General features: G+C 30.9%; 1 protein-coding gene across 2 annotated transcripts; it reads left to right on the top strand.

Annotated features, from left to right (window-relative positions):
• Positions 1 to 3,417: 3,417 nt before the first annotated feature.
• Positions 3,418 to 27,622, top strand: LOC135124231 (uncharacterized). 2 transcript variants are annotated; one of them, XM_064049149.1, is made up of 5 exons: positions 3,418 to 3,533; positions 16,113 to 16,320; positions 26,745 to 26,849; positions 27,170 to 27,295; positions 27,462 to 27,622. In XM_064049149.1, exons 2-5 carry the CDS (start codon positions 16,140 to 16,142, stop codon positions 27,551 to 27,553), a joined length of 504 nt encoding a protein of 167 aa, XP_063905219.1. In that variant the 5' UTR covers positions 3,418 to 3,533; positions 16,113 to 16,139; the 3' UTR covers positions 27,554 to 27,622. The 2 variants fall into 2 exon arrangements, with proteins under 2 accessions (XP_063905219.1, XP_063905220.1); XM_064049150.1 differs by lacking the exon at positions 3,418 to 3,533 and adding an exon at positions 4,125 to 4,224.
• Positions 27,623 to 27,722: the final 100 nt, after the last annotated feature.

Genomic DNA, 27,722 nt, shown 5'->3' with positions numbered 1-27,722 from the left:
GAAATATGGATTTTTGCAATTAGGCTCCGCCCCTAGGTCTGGCAACGAATGATAACTTCATTTCTACATATTTAGCAGATTATGGTTGGGGCTTAATCTTTGGTTTTAATTTTTTCTTAATATACTAATTTTATTCATTGAACAACACGATACTCAAAAATTTCTCGTGTAAAAATAAGGATTATGCAGTTAAGCTCCGCCCCTCGGCTTACGGCTTATATCCTGCCTTTTTTTTTCTTAATATGTTTAGTTATCTTTTCGCAACAAGAAGCTTAAAACATGGTTAAAATGGTACATTTTTGCAAAACAGTTAAAAAACAAAAAGGCAAAATATAAGCCCCGCCTACCCGCCCTTTCTCTGTTGTGATGATTGTTTTTATTCGCCGTGAACCAAGAGGGCGGAGCGTAAGTGCAAAATACTTATTTCTTTACAAGAAATTAAAAACATGTTTTTGAGTATCGTGTTGTTCAAAGAATACTATATACATTAAGAAAAAAAGATAAAACATAAACCCCGCCCACCCACCACATCTCAATTGTGATTTTTTTTTTATTCTTAGAAACTTAAGACGCGTTTAAAATGATAAATTTTTGTAAGGACATGAGGATTTTGCCATTAGGTCTGTCAACGAATGAAAACTTCATTACTATCAGGCCAGGCCAGGGTGGGGCTTAATTTTTCCTTAATATACATGGTAGTCTTTGAATAACACGATACCCAAAAACATGTACTACATGCTAATTTCTTGTAGAGAAATAATAAGGATTTTGCAGTTAAATTCCGTTCCTTTGGTTCTCGATGTTTAAAAAAAGTCATCACATTTGAGATAGGGTGGGCGGGCGGGGCTTATATTTTGCCTTTTTTCTTAATATATGCAGTCATTTTTTCCGAACAAGAAACTTAAAACATGTTTAAAATGGTAAACTTGTATAGGAAAATATCCATTTTGCTATTACGCTCCGCCCCTCGATCTGACAACGAATGAAAAGTTCATTACGATTGAGATCGAGCCGGATGGGTGGGGCTTCTCGTTTGGTTTTCTTTTTTAATTATTACACGTATTAGTTTTCTTTGTACAACAAGATTACTTAAGAACATATTTCACAAAGGGTATTTCTTCTAGAAAAATAAGGATTTTGCAATTAAGCTGCGTCCCTCGCCTTAGGACCAATAAAAAATCATCAGAATTGAGACCGGGCGGGTGGGCGGGGCTTATATTTTGCCTTTTTTTTCTTAATATGCATAGTTATCTTTTCACAACAAGAAGCTTTAAAACATGGTTAAAATGGAACATTTTTGCAAGAAAATATGGTTTTTGCAATTATGGGGCGGAGCCTAATATTTCCTTATACCAATTTTCCATTTTGAACACATTTTAAGTTTCATATTGCGAAAAGAAGTCTATCCATATTAAAACAAAAAGGCAAAATGTAAGCCCGCCCACCCGCCCTATCTCAATTGTGATGAATTTTTGTATTCGCCGTGAAGCAAGGCAAAATACTTATTTTTTTACAAGAAATTAAAAACATGCTTTTGAATCTTGTGTCGCTCAAAGAATAGTATGTATATTAGGAAAAAAGACAAAATATAAACCCCGCCCACCCACCCCATCCCAATTGTGATGATTTTTTTATTCTTAGAAACTTAAGACACGCTTAAAATGGTAATTTTTTGTAAGGAATGTTGCCCCTAGGTGTGGCAACGAATGAAAACTTCATCACTGCATATTTAGATCAGGACAGGTATGGGTGGGGCTTAATCATTAATTTTTTCTTAATATACATAGTATTCTTTGAACAACACGATACTCAAAAACATATTTTTAATTTCTCGTGTGGAGATAAGGATTTTGCAGTTAAGCTCCGCCCTCTTGGCTCACGACGAATTAAAAAAAAATCATCACAATTGAGATGGGGCGGGTGGGCGGGGCTACATTTTGCGTTTATGTTTTAATATTTGTAGACTTGTTTCGACAATAAGAAACTTAAAACATGTCTAAAAAATATTGTTAGCTACTGAATCACTATATTACAGCAAACCAATTAAACTAAATAGAACAGAATTTAATAAACGCGTCACATGAGTAAGGTATAATTAAACAGTCAGATTTTTTTTGCGTTACTACTATATTAGATACTTAGTTCACTTGAATCATAAATAATAATCAGTCCAGGTCAAACCGACAAGTTATATCAAGTTTGTAACATTTTGTGAATATACTATATTATTATGACGCGTATATATAACATAAAAAAAGACAAACAATGTAATCAACAAAAGGTAAAAATGTAGATATGTACATAAAACTGAAATTGAATAAACATTTTTTTTTATTTTTTAGCAGCTCTATGACATAAATATATGAAGAAATTAAAATTTCACAAAATATATCTTTGTAATTTCGTAATTGCATAATAACGTGTTAGGTAGACATAACTAATAAGATAAAAAATATCGCGTTGACGTCATCAATTCTTTGGGGGGAATCATAACGTTTTGCCAAAAATCAGCAGATAAGTTCCAAAGGATAAAATTGTGTTCGAATAACCTCACTTTTTTCAAATTTATAACAAATTAAAAAAAATATTATAAACACTTTTCAAAACATTAAACCTGTTCCATTCTTTTTACGACCTTGTACAGCCAGTTGTCGTTATTTTAAATTTATGCATGTTTTAATTTATTATAACATATTACTTGGCTATTTTACTTTAAATAAGTAGCGTCAATTACATTACTTAGCAAAATTACTTTTTTCACAATATTTAAAGCCGGACTTTTTTGATTATATTGAATAAATACGTTAATTTATAAATTTTCAAATCATCAACACATAGTGTGGAAAACCACCTATCTTTACTTTGTTTTGCAGTGTTTTTACCGTTGTTATTGTCATTATTTATATCGTTTTGAAAGAGTACGGGGTCTAGATTAGGCCTTGATTAGTATTAATGAACTGCCTAAAATGTTGCAGAGTTTCGCATCTAGGGTTTCTTCATCAGTCACCTCAAATTTTCAAAACTCGTGCTAACTTTTGGTATTTAGCCATTCGCAACGGACCGCCTCTGGGCACCGGAAGGGTAGGGTTATGACGTGTCCCATCGCACAGGTGAATACAATACCATTATGTAAGGTATTTTCGAGCATGATTGGAATACAAATTCGGGCAAAATGCGTACAATTTAGCCAGAACAAAGCCCGCTTTTCAGCAATTAGAGTAGGCGCGGCACGTCGCCGCTCTAAGCCTTCTTGATCGCCGCCACCCCAAAACCCGCGGCCCTTTTTCGCCAAAAAGCGCGCCCCATTAGCATAAATTCCCCATCAACCCAGTAATTTGCAATAAATATGCGGCTTTGGCGCGTTTCTTGGTAGAGACATGCGCGTTTTGACAACTATTTATTCGCAACTATCCCTGTATTGTCATTGGTGATAAAGCGCCGGTCAAGTGCGGAGCGTCGAGACGTTGCCTAGTGTTTTTCTATTGGTTCGTTTGTACATGTGACCGAAAATCGTGCTGACGGCGCTAATGCGAGTAAGTAGTAAAATCACGTTTATCGGGCACAAGTTTATGTATCTCTTAGATAAAAACCGCAAGGTGAAAAAAGTGTAAGCAATAAAGTCGAAGTACACGGGACTAACCTTCACAATAATTGGGAATTTATGTATCATTTTCTTGTTGTTATTCCAATTTGAAATTCATTATGCAATTAAGTGTGTCACAAAGGAAAAAGGACATGTATTGTTAATTTACAAAATGAAAATCATGGCAAAATGAGCGCTTGCAATTAAGGTGAAATCGAAACGTGTTGGACAGTTTTTTAAGTGTTTGCTGGTTGTAATTAGTGTGCTGGTATTTTTTAAACACGTGAAGTGGGCTTAATTGCAGTGAAGGACAGAGTTTGACCCTTCTAGAGGCAGGTGTCCAAGTTCGGCGCAACCGAATTTTAACGGCACTGCAGATGCTAGCTTGCTCCTTACTCATATTACCATTATTATTATTGTTTTGTGCAATGACATCACCGGGATCGTTTAATTACAGCCACTTGTTGAAAATTATCAATTAAGAGTGGTATCGCGGAAATGTATTAATGACCGCGGAAAATGGTCAACTTTGAGGTATTTTTAGTACTTCGAGCTTATCTAGAGTGTCATCCGTGTGATAAATTCGGACGGACGTAAAATTTATGTTTGTGTTATCTGCACGAAAGCTCATAATTGACAACGTAAGTAAAACATCATTACTCAAAATGTGTCCACTAAGGTAAATTTTTCTACAATACGTGAATAGTACTTAGTAACTGGAAGTAGTTTAAAACAGAAACATTCAACACAAGTGTATCTAATCTAATTTTGGTAAGTCGCTAAGACTTTAGAACACTAAGCAAAATTTAAATATTTCTTCATACCTTCCGGAAAGTTGATGACGTCATTTCCATTCATATGCGTTGTTACTGACAAATATGCACGACAGTGATTTCCTTTTAACATTCTTTTACTCGATTACAATTCACACAATTAATGTACATAATAACAATAACCAATTTTTTTATTGGTCACCTTATAAGCGACTCATTTACTTCAGTTAATATCTCTGCGATTCTGTGAATACGGTTACGTTGTGATTAGTGTTACATTGTACGCATTTAAATTAATGTAATATAACTGAATTGTTCCATCGATTGCCTTATAAGCGTTTCATCTAGTGTCCCAGGGATTCTGCGAACACAGTTACGTTGTGATTATTGTTACCTTGTACGCATCTAAATTAGTGTATTTGTTCCCATTAAAAAATTTAAGACATTGCATTATCTATTGCAATAAACTAAAACTTATGATTTTGAAACAATTTAAAAATCGGTTAAAAAATCTAGCTGATTTTTATAATTACTTACACTTGTATAGAAAATTAGTTTACCAAAACGGTTATTTGAAAAACTCATTCTTTCAAAGCATTTTTGTAGAGCTTATTCCGTTTTTACTTTTTACTTCCCGAGTGTAAGCCAAGGAAGTCCATGTTGAATTTTTATCCTAAAAATCGAGATATTGGGAAAAAAGTCAAAATTGTGCAACGATTTTTCGTTTTCTCAATTTTTGAACTTTGGATTTCTCGAATTTCCAAGTTTCGATTTCTCGATTTTTGAGATATTTCGGTTTGGGGATTTTTCGAATTTTCGATTTTTCAAATTTTCGATTTCGCGAGTTTCTTGCTTTTCGATTTTTCGATTTTTGACTTTTCGATGTTTCGATTTCCCGACTTCACAATTTTTCAATTTTTGGTATGTCGGTTTTGATATTTCAGTTTTTAATTTTTGATTTTTTTTTATTTTGGGCTATTTTGATTCCTCGATTTTTCAACTTTTTTTGATGTTTCGATTCCTGGATGTTTCAATATTTAAAATTTTCAATACTTCGATTATTCCATTTCTTGGTTTTTCGGTTTTTTTTCTTCTCGGATTTTCGTTTTTTCGATTTTCCAATTTTTCGATGTTTTAATTTTTCAGTTTTTTTATTTTCCAATCTTTGGACATTTCAGTTTTGGGATTTTTCAATTTCCGATGCTTATTAAATTAATCGAAGAAAATTTACTTCGATTAATTTAATTTTTCGATTTCTGGATGGTACGATTTTTCGATTTATCAATTTTTTGATATTCAAGTTTTAGGATTTCTCAATTTTTCCATTCTTCAGTTTTTTATATTTTGATTTTTCGATTTTTCAATTTCCGGATTTATCGAGATTTCGGTTTCAATTTTTTATTGTTCATTTTTATGATTTTTCTGTTGTCGAATTATCAATTTTTAAAAATTTAAGTATTTCAATTTTTCAATTTTTATTTTTTTATTTTGGACTATTTTGACTTCCTGATTTTTTTTTATGTTTCGAATGCTCGATATTTCAATTTTTAAATTTTTCAATATTTTGATTATTCGATTTCTTGGTTTTTCGACTTATCGGATTTTCGTTTTTTCGATTTTACAATTTATCGATATTTTAATTTTTCAACTTTTCATTTCCCATTCTTTCCACGTTTCAGCTTTGTAATTTTTTAATTTCTTGATTTTTCAATTCTTCAATCCAATTTTCCGATTTTTCATTGTTTCGGTTTTCTTCGATTAATTTAATTTTTCGATTTCTTCATGTTTCGATTTTTCGATTTATCAATGTATCAATTTTTTGATATTCGAGTTTGGGGATTTTTCAATTTTTCGATCTTCAGTTTTTTATATTTTGATTTTTCGATTTTTAAATGTTAGATTTTTCGATTTCTAGATTTCTGTTTTTTTCATTTTTCAATTTTTCGATTTTTTAGTTTTTCAAATTTTCAATTTTTCAATTTGTTGATTTATTCAGATTTCGATCTTGAAAGTTTTTTATTGTTCATTTTCTTGATTTTTCTATTTATCGATTAATCAATTTTTTATAAATTGAAATATTTAAATTTTTCAATTTTTTATTTTTTAGACTTTTTTTCGATTTTGGGCTATTTTGGTTTCTCGATTTTTCGACTTCGCGATTTTTTTTATGTTTCGTTTCCTCGATGTTTCAATTTTTAAAGTTTCCAATATTTCGATCACATATTCGATTTCTTGGTTTTCGACTTTTCGGATTTTCGTTTTTTCGATTTTGCGATTTTTCGATATTTTAATTTTTCAGTTTTTTCATTTCCCAATCTTTCGACATTTCGGTTTTGGGATTTTTCAATTGTTCATTTCAATTTTTCGATTTTTTTAATTTTTGATTTTTCGATTTCACAATTTCTCGGTTTTTGATTTTTCTGTTTTTCGATTTTTTTTATTTTACACTTTTTTCATTTCCGAATATTTCGACGTTTCAGCTATGGGATTTTTCAATTTCTCGATTTTTCAATTCTTCAATTCAATTTTTCGATTTTTCAACGTTTCGATATTTCAGTTTTGGTATTTTTCAGTTTTCCGATTTTTCAAATTCTCTTCGATTAATTTAATTTTTCGATTTCTTGATGTTTTGATTTTTCGATTTTACAATTTATGAATTTTTTGATGTCTGAGTTTTGGAATTTTTCAGTTTTTCGATTCTTCAGTTTTTTATATTTTGATTTTTCGATTTTTCAGTTTTATATTTTCCGATTTCTAGATTTCTTATTCTTTTGATTTTTCAATTTTGCGATTTTTTAAATGTTACATTTTTCCCTCCTTCAATTTCTCAGTTTTTTATATTTTTCAATTTTTTAGTTTTTCGAATTTTCGATTTTTGATTGTTCATTTTCCCGATTTTTCTATTTTTTTTTTAATTTGGGCTATTTAATTTCTCGATTTTTCCTTTCCTCGATGTTTCAATTTTTAAAATTTTCAATTTGTATTTCGAGTTTTTCTCGGTTTTTCGAGTTTTCGAATTTTTGGATTTTCGCTTTTTCAATTTTCCAATTTTTCAATGTCTTGATTTTTCAATTTTTTCATTTCCCAATCTTTCTACATTTCAGTTTTTATGATTTTTCAGTTTCTCAATTTTTCAATTTCTCAATTTCTCAATTTTTCAAGTCTTCAATTTGTAATTTTTCATTATTTTTTTATTTTTATAATTTCATTTTTTAAATTTTTCCAATTTTCCGTTCCTTGACATCTCAATTTTTGATTTTTCGATTACTTTTTTGGAAATTTTTCCATTTCTGGATTTTTCAGTTTTTCGATATTTTAATTTTGAAATTTTAGATTTTTCAGTTTGTTGATTCCTCGATTTTTCCGTTCTTTAAATTTTAGAATGTTCGATTTTTGACTTTTTAAATTTTACATTTTTCGCTTATTTAATTTCTCGGTATTTAAATTTTTCGATTTTTCAGTTTTTCAGTTGTTCGAATTATCGAGATTTCGATTTTTTATTGTTCATTTTCCCGATTTTTCTATTTGTCGATTTATCAATTTTTTATAAATTTAAATTTTTCAGTTTTTAATTTTTCGATTTTCTTTTATTTATTATTTCTCGATTTTTCGATTTCGCGACATTATTGATGTGTAGATTTTTAAATTTTTCAATATGTCTTGGTGTTTCGAATTTTGGACTTTTCGGATTTTCGTTTTTTCGATTTTCCAATTTTTCGATGTTCTAATTTTTCACCTTTTTTAGTTACCTAATCTTTCGACATTTCAGTTTTGGGATTTTCCAATTTCTCGATTTTCCAATTTTGCAATTGAGTTTTTCGATTTTTCAACTTTTCGATATTTCAGTTTTGGTATTTTTCAGTTTGCCGCTTCTTTAATTTCTCGGTTTTTAAGTTTTTCGATTTTTCAGTTTTTCAGTTGTTGGAATTATCGAAATTTCGATTTTTTATTGGAGATTTTCCAGATTTTTCTATTTGTCGATTTTTTATTTTTTCGAATTTGGGCTATTTGATTTCTCGATTTTTCGATTTCGCGACATTTTTGATGTTTCGATTTCTCGATGTTTCAATTTTTAAATACATACTTCAATATTTTGATTTTTCGATTTCTTGGTTTTTCTAGTTTTCGGATTTTCGCTTTTTTAATTTTCCAATTTTTCAATGTTTTGATTTTTCAATTTTTTCATTTCGCAATCTTTCGACATTTCAAGTTTGGGATTTTTTAATTTTTCGATTTTTCGATTTTTCAATAAAATTTTTCAATTTTCAACGTTTCGATATTTCAGATATTTTGGTTTCTTGATTTTTCGACTTCGCCATTTTTTTGATGTTTCGATTCCTCGATGTTTCAGTTTTTAAATTTTTCAATATTTCTTGGTGTTTCGAATTTTAGACTTTTCGGATTTTCGATTTTCCAATTTTTCGATGTTTTAATTTTTCAAATTTTTTTGATTTCCTAATCTTTCGACATTTCAGTTTTGGGATTTTTCAATATCTGGATTTTTCAATTTTGCAATTCAGTTTTTCGATTTTTCAACTTTTCGATGTTTCAGTTTTGGTATTTTTCAGTTTTCCGATTCTTCAGATTTTCTTTAATTAATTTAATTTTTCGATTTATCAATTTATGAATTTTTTGATATCTGAGCTTTGGGGGTTTTCCATTTTTCCATTCTTCAGTTTTTTATATTTTGATTTTTCAAATTTTCTGGGATTAATTTAATTTTTCGACTTCTCGATGTTTCGATTTTTCGATTTATCAATTTATCAATTTTTGATATTCGAGTTTTGGGATTTTTCAATTTTTCGGTTCTTCATTTTTTTTTATACATATTTTGATTTTTCGATTTCTATATTTCTCGTTTTTTTTTAATTTTCAATTTTTCGAATTTTTAATTTTTTGATTTTTCGATTTATCAAGATTTTGATGTTTAGATCTATTTGTCGATTTATCAACTTTTTATTAATTTAAATACTTCTTTTAGTTTTTCAATTTTTAACTTTTTGACTTTTTTTTCATTTTGGGCTATTTTGGTTTCTCGATTTTTTTGACGTTTCGATTCCTTGATGTTTCAATTTTAAATTTTTCAATATTCCGATTATTCTTGTTTTTCCGATTTTTAGACTTTTCGGATTTTCGTTTTTTCAATTTTCCAAATTTTCGATGTTTCATTTTTTCAGTTTTTTCATTTACCCATCTTTCAACATTTCGGTTTTAGATTTTTCGATTTCACGATTTCTCGGTTTTTTGGTTTTTCAGATTTTTCGAGTTTTCCATTTCTCGACATCTCGATTTTATCGATTATTTGTTATTAAAATTTTACGACTTTCTGATTTTACATTTCAATTTTGGGAATTTTTCCATTTCTGAATTTTTTTAATTTTTCGATTTTTTGATTTTTGTATTTTTAAAATTTTAGATTTTTTGGTTTGTTGATTTCTCGATTTTTCGACTTTTGGGATTTCGATTTCTCGGTTTTTCAATATTTCGATTTAAAAAAATTATTTATCTACGCCACTGGTTTTTACTTTATAGAGGTTATCACAAAACAAAAACCGCAAACATTTTTTTTAATTTTTCATAATTTCAAATAATAATAATAAAAAAAAGAAAATATAAAGCATACAGTAATATTTCGGCCAAACATAACATAAATTACTGTATGGACAATATACCACAACTTGTTTCTATTTTCAGGATGAATTATCACCTTTGACCACAGGAAATAAACTCTCTAACGGTATTTTTTAGGACAGTGCGTGAGTAGGTTGCTAGGTGCTGTGATTCGACATTTAACCACTCCTACAATAGGAACGAATTTTCGCCTAAAAATTAATTCCCTTGAACTACTCGCTAATAATATTCTGTGTACGTGTATACACTTCTGCAAGTGCGTAGGTACTAAATTAAGCCAAGACATTTTTGTCTTGTTAATGTTTCCGTTCGAAGTTGTATACCTACATTTTCCAACAGGCTTATAAACAAATTTTACGGCCTAGAAAATTTATTAAATAGCGCTTTTATTACACTACAACAAAGATTTTTCACGTAATTAACGACTTTATCTTTTTTATTAATCCAGCCATCCCTGTTTTTTACTTCACTAGTATCATACTCCATTACCTTCGACACAGTTTACCAAATTGTCATTGACCCCTTTCTTAAATATTCTATAACCTGATCAATAACTATATTCGGAGGAATCCGAAGTTCACGACCCTCTGCAATGGTTTCGCCATTGACCTCAACTTCACGCGAATCGGTATTTTTGGCTTATTTTCGTCTTCACTCAACGCGGCTTCAATTAAAGCATCACGCTTTTAATTAACTTTAAAAACAAATTTTTAGTTTTAATAACTGTCAAGCGATTTATTTACGCAGTTGGGATATTTTTATTGCTTCTTGTAATGGACATGTGCTGACGTCACTAGATAACTTCGTGAGTTAGTTGCGAATTAGGGATAAACCCTTGCTGACACATAGTTCGTGTGGTCAATTAAGCAATCAAAGGAAAAGCGTTTGAGTAATTTTCGAGTGTTTGTTGATGGGCTGTTCGATTCGGTTATTACCAGTTATTTGTTAAGGCTTGTAAATTGTGATGATTAGGATAATTGGGGAGTAATGAAAGGGACTGTTGTTGGGGATAATTGTTTAATGTGTACCTAGGTGACGTAGGGAGGGATTTATTGTACTAAAAATAAGTGACCAATCACACATATCTATTCACGTGTGCCGCCTTCTTGACATAAGGGTCGTAATTAAGTTGTCAATTAAAGTTATATTTTTCGAAAAACACATATTTTAAAACCACAAATAGTGAAATTCAACCACAAACTGATATTTAAGCAATTCGAACTTGAACACTTCCTCTGTGTTTACAAACCTAGACGGTATCTGAAGCGTCAGAAAATCCCCGGATAATGATAAAATAATATGTTCCGGCCAAAATGATAAAAGCTGTTGGCGTCAAAACACGAAAAGTGTATAAACAAATTCTCTTTTTTGGAATTTTAGTCATTTAAAGCTTGATGTCGTTTTAGGAACGTTCGAGTGCGTCGATATTTTACAGAGTTCTAGGTCGAATTTCGATGTGTCCTTGGCGTTTGTGTGTTCGGGTTACCAAAAAGGATAATTGAATCCTTGTTCTAAGTTTACAGTATTTTTATCACCTCTCCTCTGACGCATTTTATCTCATTGTTATTGCAGTCTTTCGTATCTATTACACTTTATAGTCGATATTCGTTCACACGTTTGTGTTTTTTTTTTTAGCGAATTTGTTACACTTCTTTCTCATACTGTATCATTTCAAACTACCGGGTGTTTAATTGGAAAAATCGTCAGGTTCGCTTTGATTTTTTACAAAGATTGAGAAGCGATATGGCAAGTATTAACCTAAAATTTAATCGATGACAGCTGACAACCCGAATTTGTGTTTTTTTTTGCGTTTATATTGGCATAACGGAAGTCATTGTGTGACAGATATGTCAATCGTGACATGCCATAAATGTAGGTTAGGTTTTGGCTACATTTTGCACATGAAAAATTTCAACAATCGGTCAATCTTGACAGTTGACAACCGGAAATGATAGAAAACATCGTGACACCAATTTCAACTAAAAATCCAAGATTGCCAACAGACTCAACTATTTCTGATCACGCGGTATAACTTCGTTTCTTGTTTGACCATTTTTTTTTGTTCCACATTGCCGTATAAATTAATGGAAGAAAGAAAAAAACCCTCCAGTAGGCCGTATAATTCATTTTTAAAATAATGATGTTGGCAACACCCACACGTTCCTTGCTCAGTTTGACAGTTGCTGTCCAATAAAGGTCAAATAGCTGCATTGCCAACATCGTTATTTTAAAAATAAATTGCACAGCCTACTAGAGGAGCATTTTTTTTATTTTGGTACTAGTATAAGATGGCTGATGTAATGGGTCACTTTTTTACTTCCCAAATGTAAGCTAAGGAAGTATAGTAATTGAGTCCATCGGCCGAATTGTCACTTTCATATTTTCTCAACGTGGTATGACCTCTAGAGTACGAAAAAAGTGCTCTCCCATTTCCGTCTGTCTGTCTGTCTGTCTGTCTGTCTGGTGTCTGGATCCATTTTTAATTGGACAAGTAATCTCCGAAACTACTGGACCGATTGTTGTCACATTTTGTATTATATATATTATTTCAATTTTATAAAATAAGATACTCCTGCAGTTGTGGTGTGTGAATTCCAGAAATCAAAAAATCGATGAGGAAAAAAATAAAAGTCCTAAAAACCGAAGAATGGAAAAGTTGTAAAATCGAAAATTCGATGAATCAAATATTCGAAAAATCGAAAAAAACGATAATTCGAAAATCGAAAATTCGGAAAGAAATGGAAAAATTGAAAAATAGAGAAATCGAAAAAAAAAATTGAAAATTCACATCGGAAAATCGAAAAATGGAAACATACGAAATTCTAAAAGTCAAAATTCGAAACGTAAAAATTTCGAAACTCGCAAAATTGAAAAATCGAAAATTCGAAAATCTAAAAATCGAAAAATGGAAAAATCGAACATTCTAAAAATTAAAAATCTAAAAATGGAAAAATCGAACATTCTAAAAATTAAAAATCAAAAAATCGAAAATTGAAAGACCGAAAACTCGAAATGTAAAAAATGAAAACTCTAAAAACTCAAAAATGGAAAAACTGATAATTCGAAAATTTGGAAAGTCGAAGAATTGAAAAATCGAGAAATTGAAGAGGAAAAAAAAATTAAAATTCTAAAAACTGAAGAATGGAAAAGTTGTGAAATCGAAAATTCGAAAATTCGAAAAATCAATGAAATGAATTGAAAAATTATGAAATTGAACACGAAACATTGAAAATTTGATGAATCAGATATTCGAAAAATCGAAAAAAACGATAATTCGAAAATCGAAAAATGGAAAAATTGAAAAATAGGGAAATCGAAAAAAAAATTTGGAAATTCACATCGGAAAGTCGAAAAATGGAAAAATGTTGAATTTTAAAAGTCAAAAATCGAAAAGTAAAAATTTTGAAATTGCGAGTTTCGAAAATCACGAAATTAAAAATCGAAAATTCGAAAACCTAAAAATCGAAAAATTGAAAATTCGAAAATCGAGAAATATAGGAATGTCGAAAAATCGGAAGGTCGAAACATAGAAAAACTGAAAAATCAAGAACTCGAAATTTAAGAAATTGAAAATTCGAAAAATGGAAAAATCGAACATTTTAAAAATTAACAATCGAAAAATCGAAAAAAAAAAATTGAAAATTCGAGTAGCTACAGAAAATTGAAAACTCGAGAAATCAAAAAAATGAAAATTCAAAGATCGGAAACACGAAATGTAAAAAAATGAAAACTCTAAACATTCAAAAATGGAAAAACTGAAAAATCGAAATTCGGAAAGTCGAAGAAATGAAAAATCGAGAAATTGAAAAGGGAACAAACTAAAAATTCGAATATCGAAAAACCGATAACTCTAAATCGGAAAGTCCAAAAATCGATAATGAAAAGTATTGAAAAGTAAAAAAATTGAAAATTTCAGTATTGAAATTCGAAAATTGAAAAATTTGGAAAATCAGAAAACTGAAAATTGAAAAGCTAAAAATCGAAAACAAAACCGAAAATTGGGAATTCCAAATTCGTGAAATCCAAGAAAAAAATATAGAAAAATCGAAATATCGATAGTCAAAAAATCGGAATTTCTAAAAATCAAATCGACATGTAAAAAGTTTGAAAATTCGAGTGTCTAAAATCAAAAACTAGAGAAATCAAAAAATCGAAGAGGAAAAAAACTAAAGATACTAAAAAGTACATTTTTAGTATCTTTACAAATGGAGAAATAGTAAAATCGAAAAATCCAAAAATCAATGAAATTAAAATTAATTGAAAAATTATGAAATTGAACAGGAAACATTGAAAATTCGATGAATCAAATATTCGAAAAATCGAAAAAAATTGAAAATTCACATCGGAGATTAAAAAAAAATTAAAAGTTTGAAAATTCGAGTATTGAAAATCGCAAAATTGAAAAATCGATAATTCGAAAATCTAAAAATCCAAAAATTGTTGGAAAATCGAGACTTCAAAAAATCCGAGACTCGAAATATAGGACGGTCGAAATATCGAAAGTCAAAAAATCAGACATTCTAAAATCGAAAAATCGGAAAGTCGAAATTTAAGAAACTGAAAATTCGAAAAATGGAAAAATCGAGAACTCAAAAAATTGAAAATTCAAAGACCGAAAGCTCGAAATGTAAAAAAAATAAAAGTCTAAAAACCCAAATTTGGAAAAACTGAAAAATCGAAGAATCGAAAAATCAAGAAATTGAAGAGGAAACAAACTGAAAATTCGAATATCGAAAAACCGAAAATTCTAAATCGGAAAGTAAAAAAAATTGAAAATTCCAATATCGGAAAATTTGAAAATCTAAAAATCGAAAAACAAAACCGAAAGTTGGAAATTCCAAATTTGAGAAATGCAAGAATCGAAATATAGAAAAATCGAAATATCGAAAGTCAAAAAAGCGGAACTTCGAAGAAAATAACGGGTGGGTGGGTGGGGCCAATACTTTTCAAAATAAGACTGATTTTGCCAAATGATATACTTTCTACCCTTCATTTTCTTAGAGGGTATGTCATTTGCGAAAATCAGCTAGCCCTCTAAGAAAATAAAGGGTGGGTGGGCGGAGGTAGTGCTTGACAAGATAAGGCTGATATTGCCATATAACATACCCTCTACGAAAATAAAGGGCGGCTAGGTGGGGCTAGTACTTGCCAAAATAAGACTGATGTCGGTAAATTAGACACCCTCTAAGAGAAGAGAGGGCGGGTGAGCGGGGCTAGTATTTGCTAAGATAAAACTGATATTACCAAATGGTATACCTTCGAAGAAAATAAAGGGTGGGTGGGCGGGGCCAATACTTGCCAAGATAAGACTAATTTTGCCAAATGATATACCCTCTACGCTCCATTTTCTTAGAGGGTGCCATTTGCCGAAATCAGTGTTATCTTGGCAGCTACTAGTACCGCCCACCCACCCCTCTTTTCTTAGAGGATATGTCACCTACTCATTGGGTTGCAACACTCGGAAACAAACTGCATTCTCATATGCGGCCTAAAGTAACAATTTTTTTTCATAAGTTATATGCTCTTCTTATAATACTTTTTTTTACTTTATTAAAGTCTTTTTATGCATCCGTAATCTTTCGAAAACGTACTTTTTCTTTTCTTCTATATTTTATTAACCCCCTACCTTTCAACCTGCGTCGATTTATTATTATTATTTAGAACTTAGAAAAATAAAAAAAGTTTATCAAAATGGCGGAATGTCTTCGTATAAGCACGTGTGCGGTAACCAGGTGGGTCCAACAGAAAATTTATTCAAGTGACACGTACTGTATAATACAGAGTAAATGTGAATGTATAATCTTCTAAGTTATTAATTCTATTGAACAAGCTTGAACTTCATATGATGACATTAAGTAGCCTACACAAATTAGTTTGCAACGCCGTTTTGACAATTTGACTATAGTTCTTGTTTTAAAGAGGCGGCAAAAATCACGTCCCACTTTGACACAATAATTGCTACAGACACTACATTATTTAAACACCCAGTTCCGCTTAGATCATTTTATGCACAAAAGTGTTAGTTTTCAACGACTGTGTAAATCCGTAAGTCTTGAAAAAGACTTCAGAGTAGTAGATTTGACGATTAGTTCTTAGTATAATTCATTATTTGGGTTTTATTCCAGGTCCGCGCGTGCCATCAAAAATGAAAAATGCCGGGAATCATCTTCGGATACACCGTCGCCCTTCTGGTGCTGAATTTAGCCCCAAGAGCCGCTTTCAGCCCGATAATCGAGTACGATAAGGGCCTACGCTACGAGGAATACATTGTCGAGCACGAAATATCGGCCGGGCAAGCGAAAAATGCCGCCCTAAGCATCGATCTGAACTCCGGTAAGTCTTGACCAGCCATAACTCACAAGATGCGTGACACAATGCCCTTAATGCATGCCTAATCCCGTCCCAAACACGGAAACTGATCGTTCGAGGATAAAAGTGCGGTTACACGCAACAAGCGCACGGAATAATGACACATTTACACATTTAGATGTTTTTCCAACGGTTTTTCCTGGTGTGTGTTGAAGTTATCTCACACTTGAAGCAATTGAGGGTTAAAATTAGAGCGAAAAAATCAACAATCGAGATGCCGATCGGCTAATTTTAGGTTGAGATGGATGGGTTTATTTAGGGGACGGTGAGTGGTGAGGGTTTTGTTTGAAGTGGGACCTTGACAAGGTAATTGGGTGTTGGATGAGACTAAGTTGGAGGAATTGGAGGAGGAAGACGGGTTTTAGTATCTGGAAGTTTTTGTTTGACCGGTGGGTATCGCGTTAATTGTGTCTCAAATTTAGCAAGGATAATACTGATATTTGACTTTGTTTTCCCAGAGTTATGGGGTTTTTTAGGTCTATAAAGTTTCACAGTTTATGTGTTTTTTAATTTCGTTGAAACAGGAGTCTATTAGTTTTTGGTATATTGGCTTTAGTCATGCTAGATTTTATCATACAGATTCCTTGTTGTTAACAATGTCTTGTATTTTGCTTCCCTTGCAATAACTAAAGAACGTATTGTGAATGTCTAATTTTCAATTTTCTTCGGTTTGAAACCCGATAAAATACGTAAATGCAGGTTTCCTAATTCTTTAATATTTTACCTTCAGTTTAAGATTATAAAAATAATGACATCACGCTAATCGACATTTGTCTATTCATTGGTTACGTAAATCTCTCGTTAAAATGTATTATAACATGCTCCTTTATTTCTGGATTAAGGGGATACTTCCCGGTAGAAATTTGGTACAATTTCAGCTGTTTTCGAACACATTTTGCGCCAAAACTAAGCAACCAGTTATGACGAAAAAAATCGTGCGTTTAGAAGAACTAAATCTAAAGCCCGCTGTATCCTTGAAATTGCAAAAAAAATCACAGTTTTGTGTAAAAAAATCCTAAAAACCCTAATAAAATCATAGCTTTGTACTATTTTTTTGTGGCGACTGTGTGAGTTTTTTCATTCGAAAATGATCCAGCGGGCTCTATCATTCCTATATCAACCATTCTAAATAAGTACTGAAAGTTGTTTTTAATAGTTGTGCCCAAAATTCCAGCTAGAAAATACCCTTACATTACATCAGAAATCAACTCTCGAATGTTTTGTTTCAACTGTTCTTGTCTTTGTCACACGCTGCGCTGCACCAACTCGTAAATCACGATAAGTCAAATACTTACTACGTTTCTTGTGGAAATGGGATATGGTGTAAATCGCTGGGCCGTAAAAAAAGACCGAACCCATTTCTATAAAGTTGTTATTGATCATTACATGGTGATGCATGACGACTCTTAAGATTCGTCAGAAATTTTGGGTGCCCGAATATGAGAAATTTAAAAACAGATGCGTGAAAACAGTCTGTTCCTGGAAATTCTCTCGCAGGTGGATATATTGATGCCGATTGGATTTGAAAGGCTACGTCACAACAGAATGCTAATTTTTGATAGGCAAATTAGAAAGTGGTTGGGGATGAATCTTGGTGGAGGAAAGAAAAACTCATATAAATTTGGGACCTAGTAATTTTCTTGTTATTTATCTTAGGGATCGTTTCACAAGATAAAATATTATAATACAAGTGTTTATTTTCTACATCAAAAAACTTGCGAAAAGTGGTAGTGTATAAATCGTAGTGTATAGTAGTTTTTTATTTATCACGTTCATCTCGTTTATCTCCACCTCAACAAAATGGGAGGATGTAAGAATAAACAATTGGGACTTACCCGTCATCGAAAAAACAAAAGACTGTTGGCAAAGCGAAGGTAAGAGAAGTTTTTTATTCGTACTTTAAGTGCATAAAAATTAGGTGAAATAAAAGTATTGAGTTAAAGAACATTTACTTGTGTCACATTGTTATCCACTGAACTGTAGGGTCAAAAGTATACCTTTACAATATTAATATTGGTTTATTTTCAGAATAGCAATGCGTACGTTATGGTCCACAAATCCCGACACACTAAAAAATGGTGGACAAAATGCTGCTTCAAATAGTAGCCTAATAATTGAAGAACACACAGCCGCATCTTTTAGTACGACAACTGATCAACCCAGTACTTCTGCAAGCATTATAGAACAAGAAGATTGGAAATATTCAAACAATAGTCAGGACTCTTTATACTGCTCTCAGGAAAGTACGCCTTGCGAAAAGGAAAAGGTAATCAGCGATTCGATGGGCGGGCGAAGAATCGTTGAAGTACAATCATTTATCGAGCAGATTTTGTCATTTCCTCACCATGGATTATTTTCTTGTTCTTCGGGCTCTTCTGGAAACACTGTTCGCATTTTAAAGGAAGTAAGAAAAGGTTTTATTTCTGAATTTGTATTAATATGCGACTTATGTAAAGTTGAGCATAAAGTTTATTCAGATAAAACTGATGGAAAATTAAATACAAATGGAGCTGCGGTACTGGGTGCAATAAGCATCGGTTGCGGATTTTCACAATTAAATGAATTTGTCAGTGCCATGAACATCCCAGAAATATCTTATAAAAGATATAAAGATGTAGAAGATAATTTGCAAGAAATTATTGAAGAAGAGTCTTGGAAATGCATGATTGAAGCTGGGAAAAAAGAAGCAGAGATGGCCAAAGAAAATGGCGATGTTGACGAAAATGATATTCCGATGATCACAGTGATAACTGACGGAGCGTGGTGTAAACGATCTTATCGTTCAGCATACAACGCTCGTTCTGGTGCAGCATGTATCGTTGGACAAAGGACCGCTAAACTCTTATTCCTGGGAATACGCAATAAATTCTGTGCCATGTGTCATATGGGAGGAATGGAGCATGTATGTTTTAAAAACTGGGACGGAACATCTACTGGGATGGAAAGTGACATTATTTTAGAGGGATTTAAGCAAAGCATATCAATTCACGGACTAAAATATGCGTATCTCGTTGGTGATGGCGACAGTAGTGTTCTGAAGAGACTTCAAGCAGAGAGTCCGTATGTAGTGGAAAAAATTGAGTGCTCTAATCATTTGTTAAGGAACTATTGCACTAACTTAAAAAATCTAGCAACAAAAAAATTTAGTTCCAAAGGACTTCCCATCGCACCTTTTCTTCGAGAATTTCTGAAAAAGTCCATACAACGCCTTAGAACAGCAGTGGATTGCGCGGTCAAATATAGAAGATCTCAGGATGTTTCATTTCAAGACCAAGTCAATAATTTGAAAAAAGACATAGAAAACAGTGTTTCTCATGTTTTTGGTGAACATAAGAAATGTGATAATTACTTTTGCAAAGGTGATAAACCAAATGAATTTAATCAAGTTTCGACTTTAAAACAATGTGGGTTGTACAATGATATCATGTCTTTTGCTAACAGACTTATATACAATAGTAAAAGTTTGATCAAAAATATGACAAACAATTCCGCGGAATCATATAACAGCGTCGTTGCTAAGTTTATTGGAGGAAAGAGAGTAGACTTTTCAAAAAGAGGAGGGTATAAAATGAGGTGTCAAGCGGCGAGTATTTGCTACAATACAGGGGTTGCATTTCAATCGGTTTTGCACAAAGCAATCACTGATAAAAGTCCCGGTTTCCACACAAAAAAGTTTATTGAAAGAAAAAAGAAATTAAACTGCAAGAGACAGCTATTTCAAAAAACAAAGAAATCCAATAAGAAGCAAGTTGTTGCTGAGGCAGACGAAGACTATGGGGACGTGGAAGAAATTTTAGATGCTGAAGAACTGACAAGAAGAACAAACGTGTTTCTTAGATCATTGAAGAAAACTAAGGAAGAAATATTAGAAATTGCAGAGAATACAAAAGAACAAAGACAATCCGCATTATGGTTTACAGAAAGACGAAAAAGGATTACCGCTTCTATGTTCGGTAAAATTTGTAAACTGAGGCCTACAACAAATCCAGGTAAAACAATAAAAAACTTCCTTCAAAGTTTTTCCTCAAAAAGTACTTCTTACGGAATTGAACACGAACCCATAGCAATCACAGAGTTTTCTGAGTACTTGGAGCAATCTGTAGAACCGTCTGGATTTTATATCGATGAACAAGCAAATTACCTTGGAGCGAGTCCAGACGGTCTTATTGGTTCTAACGGCCTTGTTGAAATTAAATGCCCTTACAGCTGTAGAACACTAACACCTCAGGAAGCTATTTTAACAAAAAAAATTACATACGCTATTTTCCAAAATGACACTATGCACTTAAAACAAAATCATAATTATTTTTATCAGGTTCAGGGACAGCTACACATAACTAAGCGCGATTTTTGTTATTTTGTTGTATGGACGCCGAAAGGATTTCTTTTCGAAAAGATTCAACGAGACGACGAATTCTTTGAAAATAATATGAGCTCTAAACTTAACAATTTTTATTTTCAACATTTTTTGCCCTATGTTACTAAATTACCTCAATAGTTGGCACTAAGTAAATATGTCTTATGTTTCATATGTGCAATTGATATTATGTATATATGTACGACTGCCTTATAGTGTTGTTTGTTATTGAATTATGTTATTTATACTATAGTTATGTATTTTAAAGAAGCTGTTGTATTAATTGTAACAACGCAATTGAGCACAAAATATTGTGTTATTAGTGTAACTTTATTTACTCTTTCTATGTAAAATAAATATGTAAATCCTAAGAATACATTATTTATATTAAGTAATTCCATTTCCTAAAATTATTTTTCATCAATGAAAATAATAATAAGCCTCTAAAATCAAGAATACCATATCCAAGCGATACAAAAATACAAAAATACTCGAAAATTACAGTAATGTCACAATCCAAATAATTCGAATTCTTTCGAAGCATAAACACAATACTCGAAGTTGATCATGTAATTAAGGGGATACTTCCCAAATTCGTCTCATTGTAAAATTACCGTATTGCATACTACACGACTTTCTCGTTAAATATATTTTCTATCGTTCGCACTTTTCAAATTTTATACTTGTTCAAAGAACCGGGATTTGTTTCAGGAGCGAAGGAAGTTCTGTCGAAATAAATTAGGTATGACCAATTTTTAGGAGCTGTGCGGCATATTTACTTACTACAAACGACTACGAGACCACCAGTCCGATACAATAGACCATTCAAGTACTTGACTAATTTATGCGACTCTAGCTTGAGTATTTTGTTGGTTCCCTATTCAGCTCTACTTCGTATAAAACATCCCTAACGCAACGCGTGTAGAAAAATTAATATGCAATACGGCGATTTTACAATGAGAAGAATTTGGGAAGTATCCCCTTAACAGTCCATTAAAAATTTTATGGTTTATCTCGCATTATCTAATAGACTGCTTCGAATTACTAATGTTTATTTACTGCTGACATTGGGAGGTTAAAAAGAAAATATTAACCAGTTATTACTTCCCGAGCCTAAGCTAAAGAAGCATTGTAATCGAGTCGATCTCTAGAATGCAAAAAATTGGTCCCCCGTTTTCGCATGTCTGCCTTCTGTCCGGATTTTTATTACACAGATCTCAGAAACTACTGGAATTATTCGATGTTCAAATTTTCAGTTCTTTCCATTTCAATTTTCAATTTTGCGATTTTTCAAATTTTCGATTTTCCAAATTTTCGTTTTTTCGAACATTTGATTCATGGAATTTTCGGTTTCCTTTTCAGTTTCTCAATTTTCGATTTTTTGATTTCTTGAGTTTTGAATTTTTAAAATTTTTACTTTTTGATTTTGACTTTTCGATTTTCAAATTTTCGTTTTTCGCACTTGATTCATCGAATTTTCGGTGTTTCCTTTTCAATTTTTCAATTCTTCGATTTTTCGAATTTTCGATTTTGCAACTTTTCCATTCTTCGGTTTTTAGAATTTCTAATTTTTTCCTCTTCGATTTTTGATTTCTCTAGTTTTCGATTTTAGATAATAGAATTTAAAAAATTTTTACTTTTCGATTTTTGATTTTTAGCAATTCCGATTTTTCAACTTTCGATATTTCGATTATTCTATATCGTTTCTAGGATTTCTCGAATTTGGAATTTCCAATTTTCGGTTTTACTTTTCGATTTTGAGATTTTCAAATTTTCGGTTTTTCAGTTTTTTCCATTTTTCGACTTTCCGACTTGTCGATTTTACAATGTTTGATTTTTCGACTTTTGATATTTCGATATTTTGAGTCTTGGATTTTTTGAAGTCTCGATTTTCGAATTTTCAATTTTTCGATTTTTACATTTTCCAATTTTCGATTTTCAGTTTTGCGATTTTCGATATTCAAATTTTTTAAAATTTTAATTTTCGATTTTTGACTTTTAGAATTTCGGATTTTTCGATATGCGAATTTTCAATTTTTTTAATTTCGATTTTTCTACTTTTCAAGTTTTCAATTTTGCGACTTTCCAATTCGATTACGAATTATCGTTTTTTCGAATATTATTAGATTCATGAAATTTTCAGTGTTTCCTTTTCAATTTCATAATTTTTCAATTCTTCGATTTTTCGAATTTCCGATTTTACACCTTTTCCATTCTTCAGTTTTTAGAATTTTTTTTTCCTCTTCCATTTTGTGATTTCTCGAGTCTTCGATACTAAAATTTTTGAAAACTTTACTTTTTGATTTTTAGAATTTCTGATTTCTTAATTTTTTTCGAATTTCCGAAATTCGATTTTCAATTTTTTAATTTAGATTTTTCGATTTTTAAATTTTTCCAGTTTTCGACTTTCCTTCTTTTCTGGATTTGTCGAATTTGGAATTTTCAATTTTTGATTTTTTGATTTTCGATTTTTAGATTTTCAAATTTTAGGTTTACCGATTTTTCTATTTTGCGAATTTTCTATTTTTTTTCATTTCGATTCTCGACTTTTTCACTTTTCGATTTAGAATTTTCAGTTTTTTGACTTTTCGAATATCTGACTCATCGAATTTTCAATGTTCGAATTTTCAGTTTCCTCTTCAATTCTCGATTTTTCAATTCTTCGATTTTTCGGTTTTTCCATGTTTGAGTTGTTAGAGTTTACAATGTTTGAATTTTCAATTTTTTTTTCGATTTTTAATTTTTAGAATGTTCGATTTTTCGAATTTCCGAATTTTCGATTTTCGAATTATCGTTTTTACGATTTTTCGGGTATTAGATTCATGGAATTTTCAGTGTTCAATTTCATAATTTATCAATTCTTCAGTTTTTAGAATTTTTATTTTTTTTCTCTTCGAATTTTTGATTTCTCGAATTTTTGATTTTCAAAAATCAAATTTTCAAAATTTTTAATTTTTGATTTTTAGAATTTCTAATTTTTCAATTTTTTTTGAAATTTGGAAATTAGATTTTCAATATTTTTTTTAATTTAGATTTCTCGATTTAAAATTTTTCCAGTTTTCGACTTTCCATTTTTTGGATTTTAGAATTTCCGACTTTTCGACTTACCGAATTTTCAAATTTTTTACTTTTCGATTATCGATTTTTCGACTTATCGATTTAGAATTTTCGGTTTTTCGACTTTTCGGATATCTGATTCATTGAATTTTCGATGTTCGAATTTTCAGTTTTTTCATTTTTGAGTTTTTAGAGTTTCAATTTTTTTATATTTCGAGTTTTCGATCTTTGAATTTTCAATTTTTTGGTTTGTCAAGTTTTCAATTTTCAGTACTCGAATTTTCATTTTTTTTCAATTTTTCGGTTTTTTATTTTTAGAATGTTCGATGTTTCCATTTTTCCAATTTTCGATATTGAATTTTCAGTTTGTCGATTTTTCGACTTTCCGATTTTTCCATTTTCGAATTTTTGTTGTTGCGATTTTTCGATTTTTTGATTTTACACATTTTCCATTTTTCAGTTTTTAGAATTTTTATTTTTCTTCCTCTTGGATTTTTTGATTTCTCGAGTTTTCGATTTTCCATACTCAAATTTGAAAAATGTTTACTTTTTGATTTTTGATTTTTAGAATTTCAGATTTTTCCATTTTTTTCGAAATTTCGAAATACGGTTTTCAATTTTTTTATTTAAATTTTTTGATTTAAATTTTCCAGTATTTGATGTACCGATTTTTTGGATTTTAGAATAGCATTTTCGACTTTCGATATTTCGATTTTTCTATATTTCCATTCTTGGATTTGTCGAATTTGGAATTTTCAATTTTTGTTTTTTGATTTTCCCATTTTCCAAATTTTCAATTTTTTTACTTTTCGATTTGGAATTTTTGATTTTTCCAGTATCTGATTCGTCGGATTTTCGAATTTTCGGTACCTATTCGAATTTTCAGTGTTTTAAATTTCAATTTCTCGATTTTTCAGTTTTTCCATTTTTTAACTTTCCGATTTTAGGATGTTCTATATATATTTCGATTCTTGGATTTTTCGAATTCTCGATTTTCGAATTTTTCCATTTTTTGAATTTTCGATATTAAAATTTTCATTTTTTAATTTTTCGACTTTCCGATTTTAAAATTTTCGTTAGTTCGATTTTTCGAATTTCTGATATTCGAATTTTCATTTTGTTTCCCGATTGCTCAATTTTTCAATTCTTCTGTTCTTCGATTTTTCAACTTTTCCATCCTTCAGTTTTTAGAGTCTTCAATTTTTTACTTTCGATTTTTCATTTTTTTCTACTTTGCGATTTCCAGTTTTTCCATTCTTCCCTTTTGCAATTTTTTTACTTTCCAATTTTTTGATTTCTCGAGTTTTCGATTTTCGATACTAAAATTTTCGTTTTTTTTTCAATTTTTAGATTCTTCTGTTTTTGGACTTTCCAATTTTTTTATTTTTCGATTTCACGAATTTTCGATTTTTCCATCCTTCAGTTTTTGGATTTTGCAATTTTTTTGTGATTTTTTGATTTCTTAAGTTTTCAATATTAGATTATTCAATTTTTGATGTTTTGAATTTCCGTAAGATCCTTCCATTTTTTGGATTTTCGAATTTTCATTAGTCTGCCTTTCAATTTTCGGTTTTTCCATTTTTCGAATTTCTCGAATTTTCGATCTTTGAATTTTCATGATATTTTTAATTTTCGATTTTTAATTTTCGGAATGATCGATTTTTCATTTTTCGAATTTTCGGTACCTATTCGAATTTTCAGTGTTTTAAATTTCAATTTCTCGATTTTTCAGTTTGTCCGATTTTAGGATGTTCTATATATATTTCGATTCTTGGATTTTTCGAATTCTCGATTTTCGAATTTTCAATTTTTGATTTATAGATTTTCGAATTTTTCCATTTTTTGAATTTTCGATATTCAAATTTTCATTTTTTAATTTTTCGACATTCCGATTTTAAAATTTTCGTTAGTTCGATTTTTCGAATTTTTGATATTCGAATTTTCATTTTGTTTCCCGATTGCTCAATTTTTCAATTCTTCTGTTCTTCGATTTTTCAACTTTTTCATACTTCAGTTTTTTACTTTTCAATTTTTCGAATTTTCATTTTTTTCTACTTTGCGATTTCCAGGTTTTTTATTTTTCGATTTCACGAATTTTCGATTTTTCATCCTTCAGTTTTAGGATTTTGCAATTTTTTTGTGATTTTTTGAGTTTTCAATATTAGATTATTCAATTTTCGGTTTTTCCATTTTTCGAATTTCGATTTTTGGAGTTGTTATGTACGCTCTTGGTTTTTATTTTATAGAGATTATCACAAAACAAAAAATTTCAAAAACAAACTTTATCGTTTTTCAAAGAATCGGCATTTATTGGGGAGGAAAGTTACATAATACATACCAATAGCATAAATTTAGTATCGTTCCCAGCATTCTACTTTTGAATGTTTGATTAAGTTTCCTCAAATTAGATTTGGAAATCTAAATTTGTCCAAATACTTATCTAAACGACAACATTTATTAGTTGTTTCATAATCTTCTACGTGGCATCAATTTGACAAGTTGACTATAGTTCTTGTTTTGACGAGGCGGCAAATGTCAAGGTCGACTTTGATGTGACAGTTATATTTATAAATTGCGTATAATGTTCAAATTTCGTGCAGAGAAATGTCATAAGTCACGCATTATTTACTTTTTTTTTTAGATATTCGTATGAAACCTGACCCCATGTGATAACTAAATTTTGATTTCCTCGAAAAAACATCAAGGTGACATTAGACCACTATTACACTTGGAGGTTAAAACAATTTTATTCATTTTTAATGTACACCAGTGTTTTATATTTTGTTTTCCTCTTTTTACAAAAAAAAAGTTAGCATTTTTAAAAACTTAAAATTCTGATAAACTGTTAAAAAACTTAGTAATTTTAGTACCAACAAAAGAAAATTAAAAAACATTCAGAATTCTTTCCTCTGTATGGATTTAGCACACAAAGAGTTGTTTAGAATTTAATACATTTAGGAACTTTATTTTGTAGTTGCACAACCTGCCGGGTGTCAAAAGTGTTCCAAAGCGGAAATACAGTACTGCCTGGGAATCGACCTCATCAATGATCACTGCTGCTGTGACCGAAGATACCATGGTGAGTATCTACGGAAATCCCCTTCATATTTTAACAGCAGAAGTACCAACCTAACGGCGCGAAAGTCCCACTGACTCCAATTAATTAACAATTTCCAAGAATCAGAGATCACCGAGTTGTACAAATCTGCACATAATAAGTGCCGAAAGTACACTTCCGTGCATAATAAATGCACGTTCCGTCACTTTATTTTTGACGATCAACATATCAGATGCAACAGTGACCTCTTAATTGCTAGTTCAAGGCGCTAAGAACGTCCAACTTTAATTACCCTGTTAAGAAAATTGCCCTAATTTCGCCGATTTAATTAATTTTTCCAGAGGTATTGCCTTATATCCCCCACACCTGCTACTTGGGCACCCAAGTCTGCAAGCCCGTCATCGGTGACTGCACCGAGTACAGCCGCCTACGAAGCTGTTGTTGTGATAAGCACGCCCTTCAGAAATGTAAGTAATTGAGGAATTCGGTCCACAGCTTATGAAAGCTTTATTAATTACGAGAGGACGGCCTCGAGTTCGCGTGACCGTCTTCAACAATAAAATCCCACTTGTCTACATAAATAGTTTAACCGGTCGTTCACATTTCCATCTATTGATTGGGGCTTTTTTCCAGGGAAGAAAAAGTCTGCAGGGGTTCGTTCACACGTCAACAAAGGGACAATAGTGTTGGCGTTGATGATGGTGCATTTTGTGTACATATTGTAAATGACTTCTAATTACCAAAGCAATAACATTATTGATGCACAGTATTATAATAAATTTCTTGTTACGCAAGTTTGTTTATGTTTTTTTTCTTCGGCTTCTCTTTCTGTATTAATTAGTTTCGTTTTCTTCCGTTACCTGTTGCGAAATCGCAGACGCTAAATCGGTTCAA

This window comes from Zophobas morio, unplaced genomic scaffold (genome assembly GCF_036711695.1).
Source record: "Zophobas morio isolate AGI-343-1 ecotype UQ-CSIRO unplaced genomic scaffold, CSIRO_AGI_Zmor_V1 ptg000007l, whole genome shotgun sequence".
Classification (NCBI taxonomy): Eukaryota; Metazoa; Arthropoda; class Insecta; order Coleoptera; family Tenebrionidae; genus Zophobas; species Zophobas morio.
This window is presented reverse-complemented; position numbering and strand designations above follow the sequence as displayed.

Coding starts and splice junctions, on each gene's coding strand:
- LOC135124231 (XM_064049149.1), top strand. CDS start 16,140: ATGCCGGGAATCATCTTCGGATACACCGTCGCCCTTCTGGTGCTGAAT. Junction 16,321..26,744: donor AAGCATCGATCTGAACTCCG/GTAAGTCTTGAC, acceptor TTTATTTTGTAG/TTGCACAACCTGCCGGGTGT. Junction 26,850..27,169: donor CTGTGACCGAAGATACCATG/GTGAGTATCTAC, acceptor TAATTTTTCCAG/AGGTATTGCCTTATATCCCC.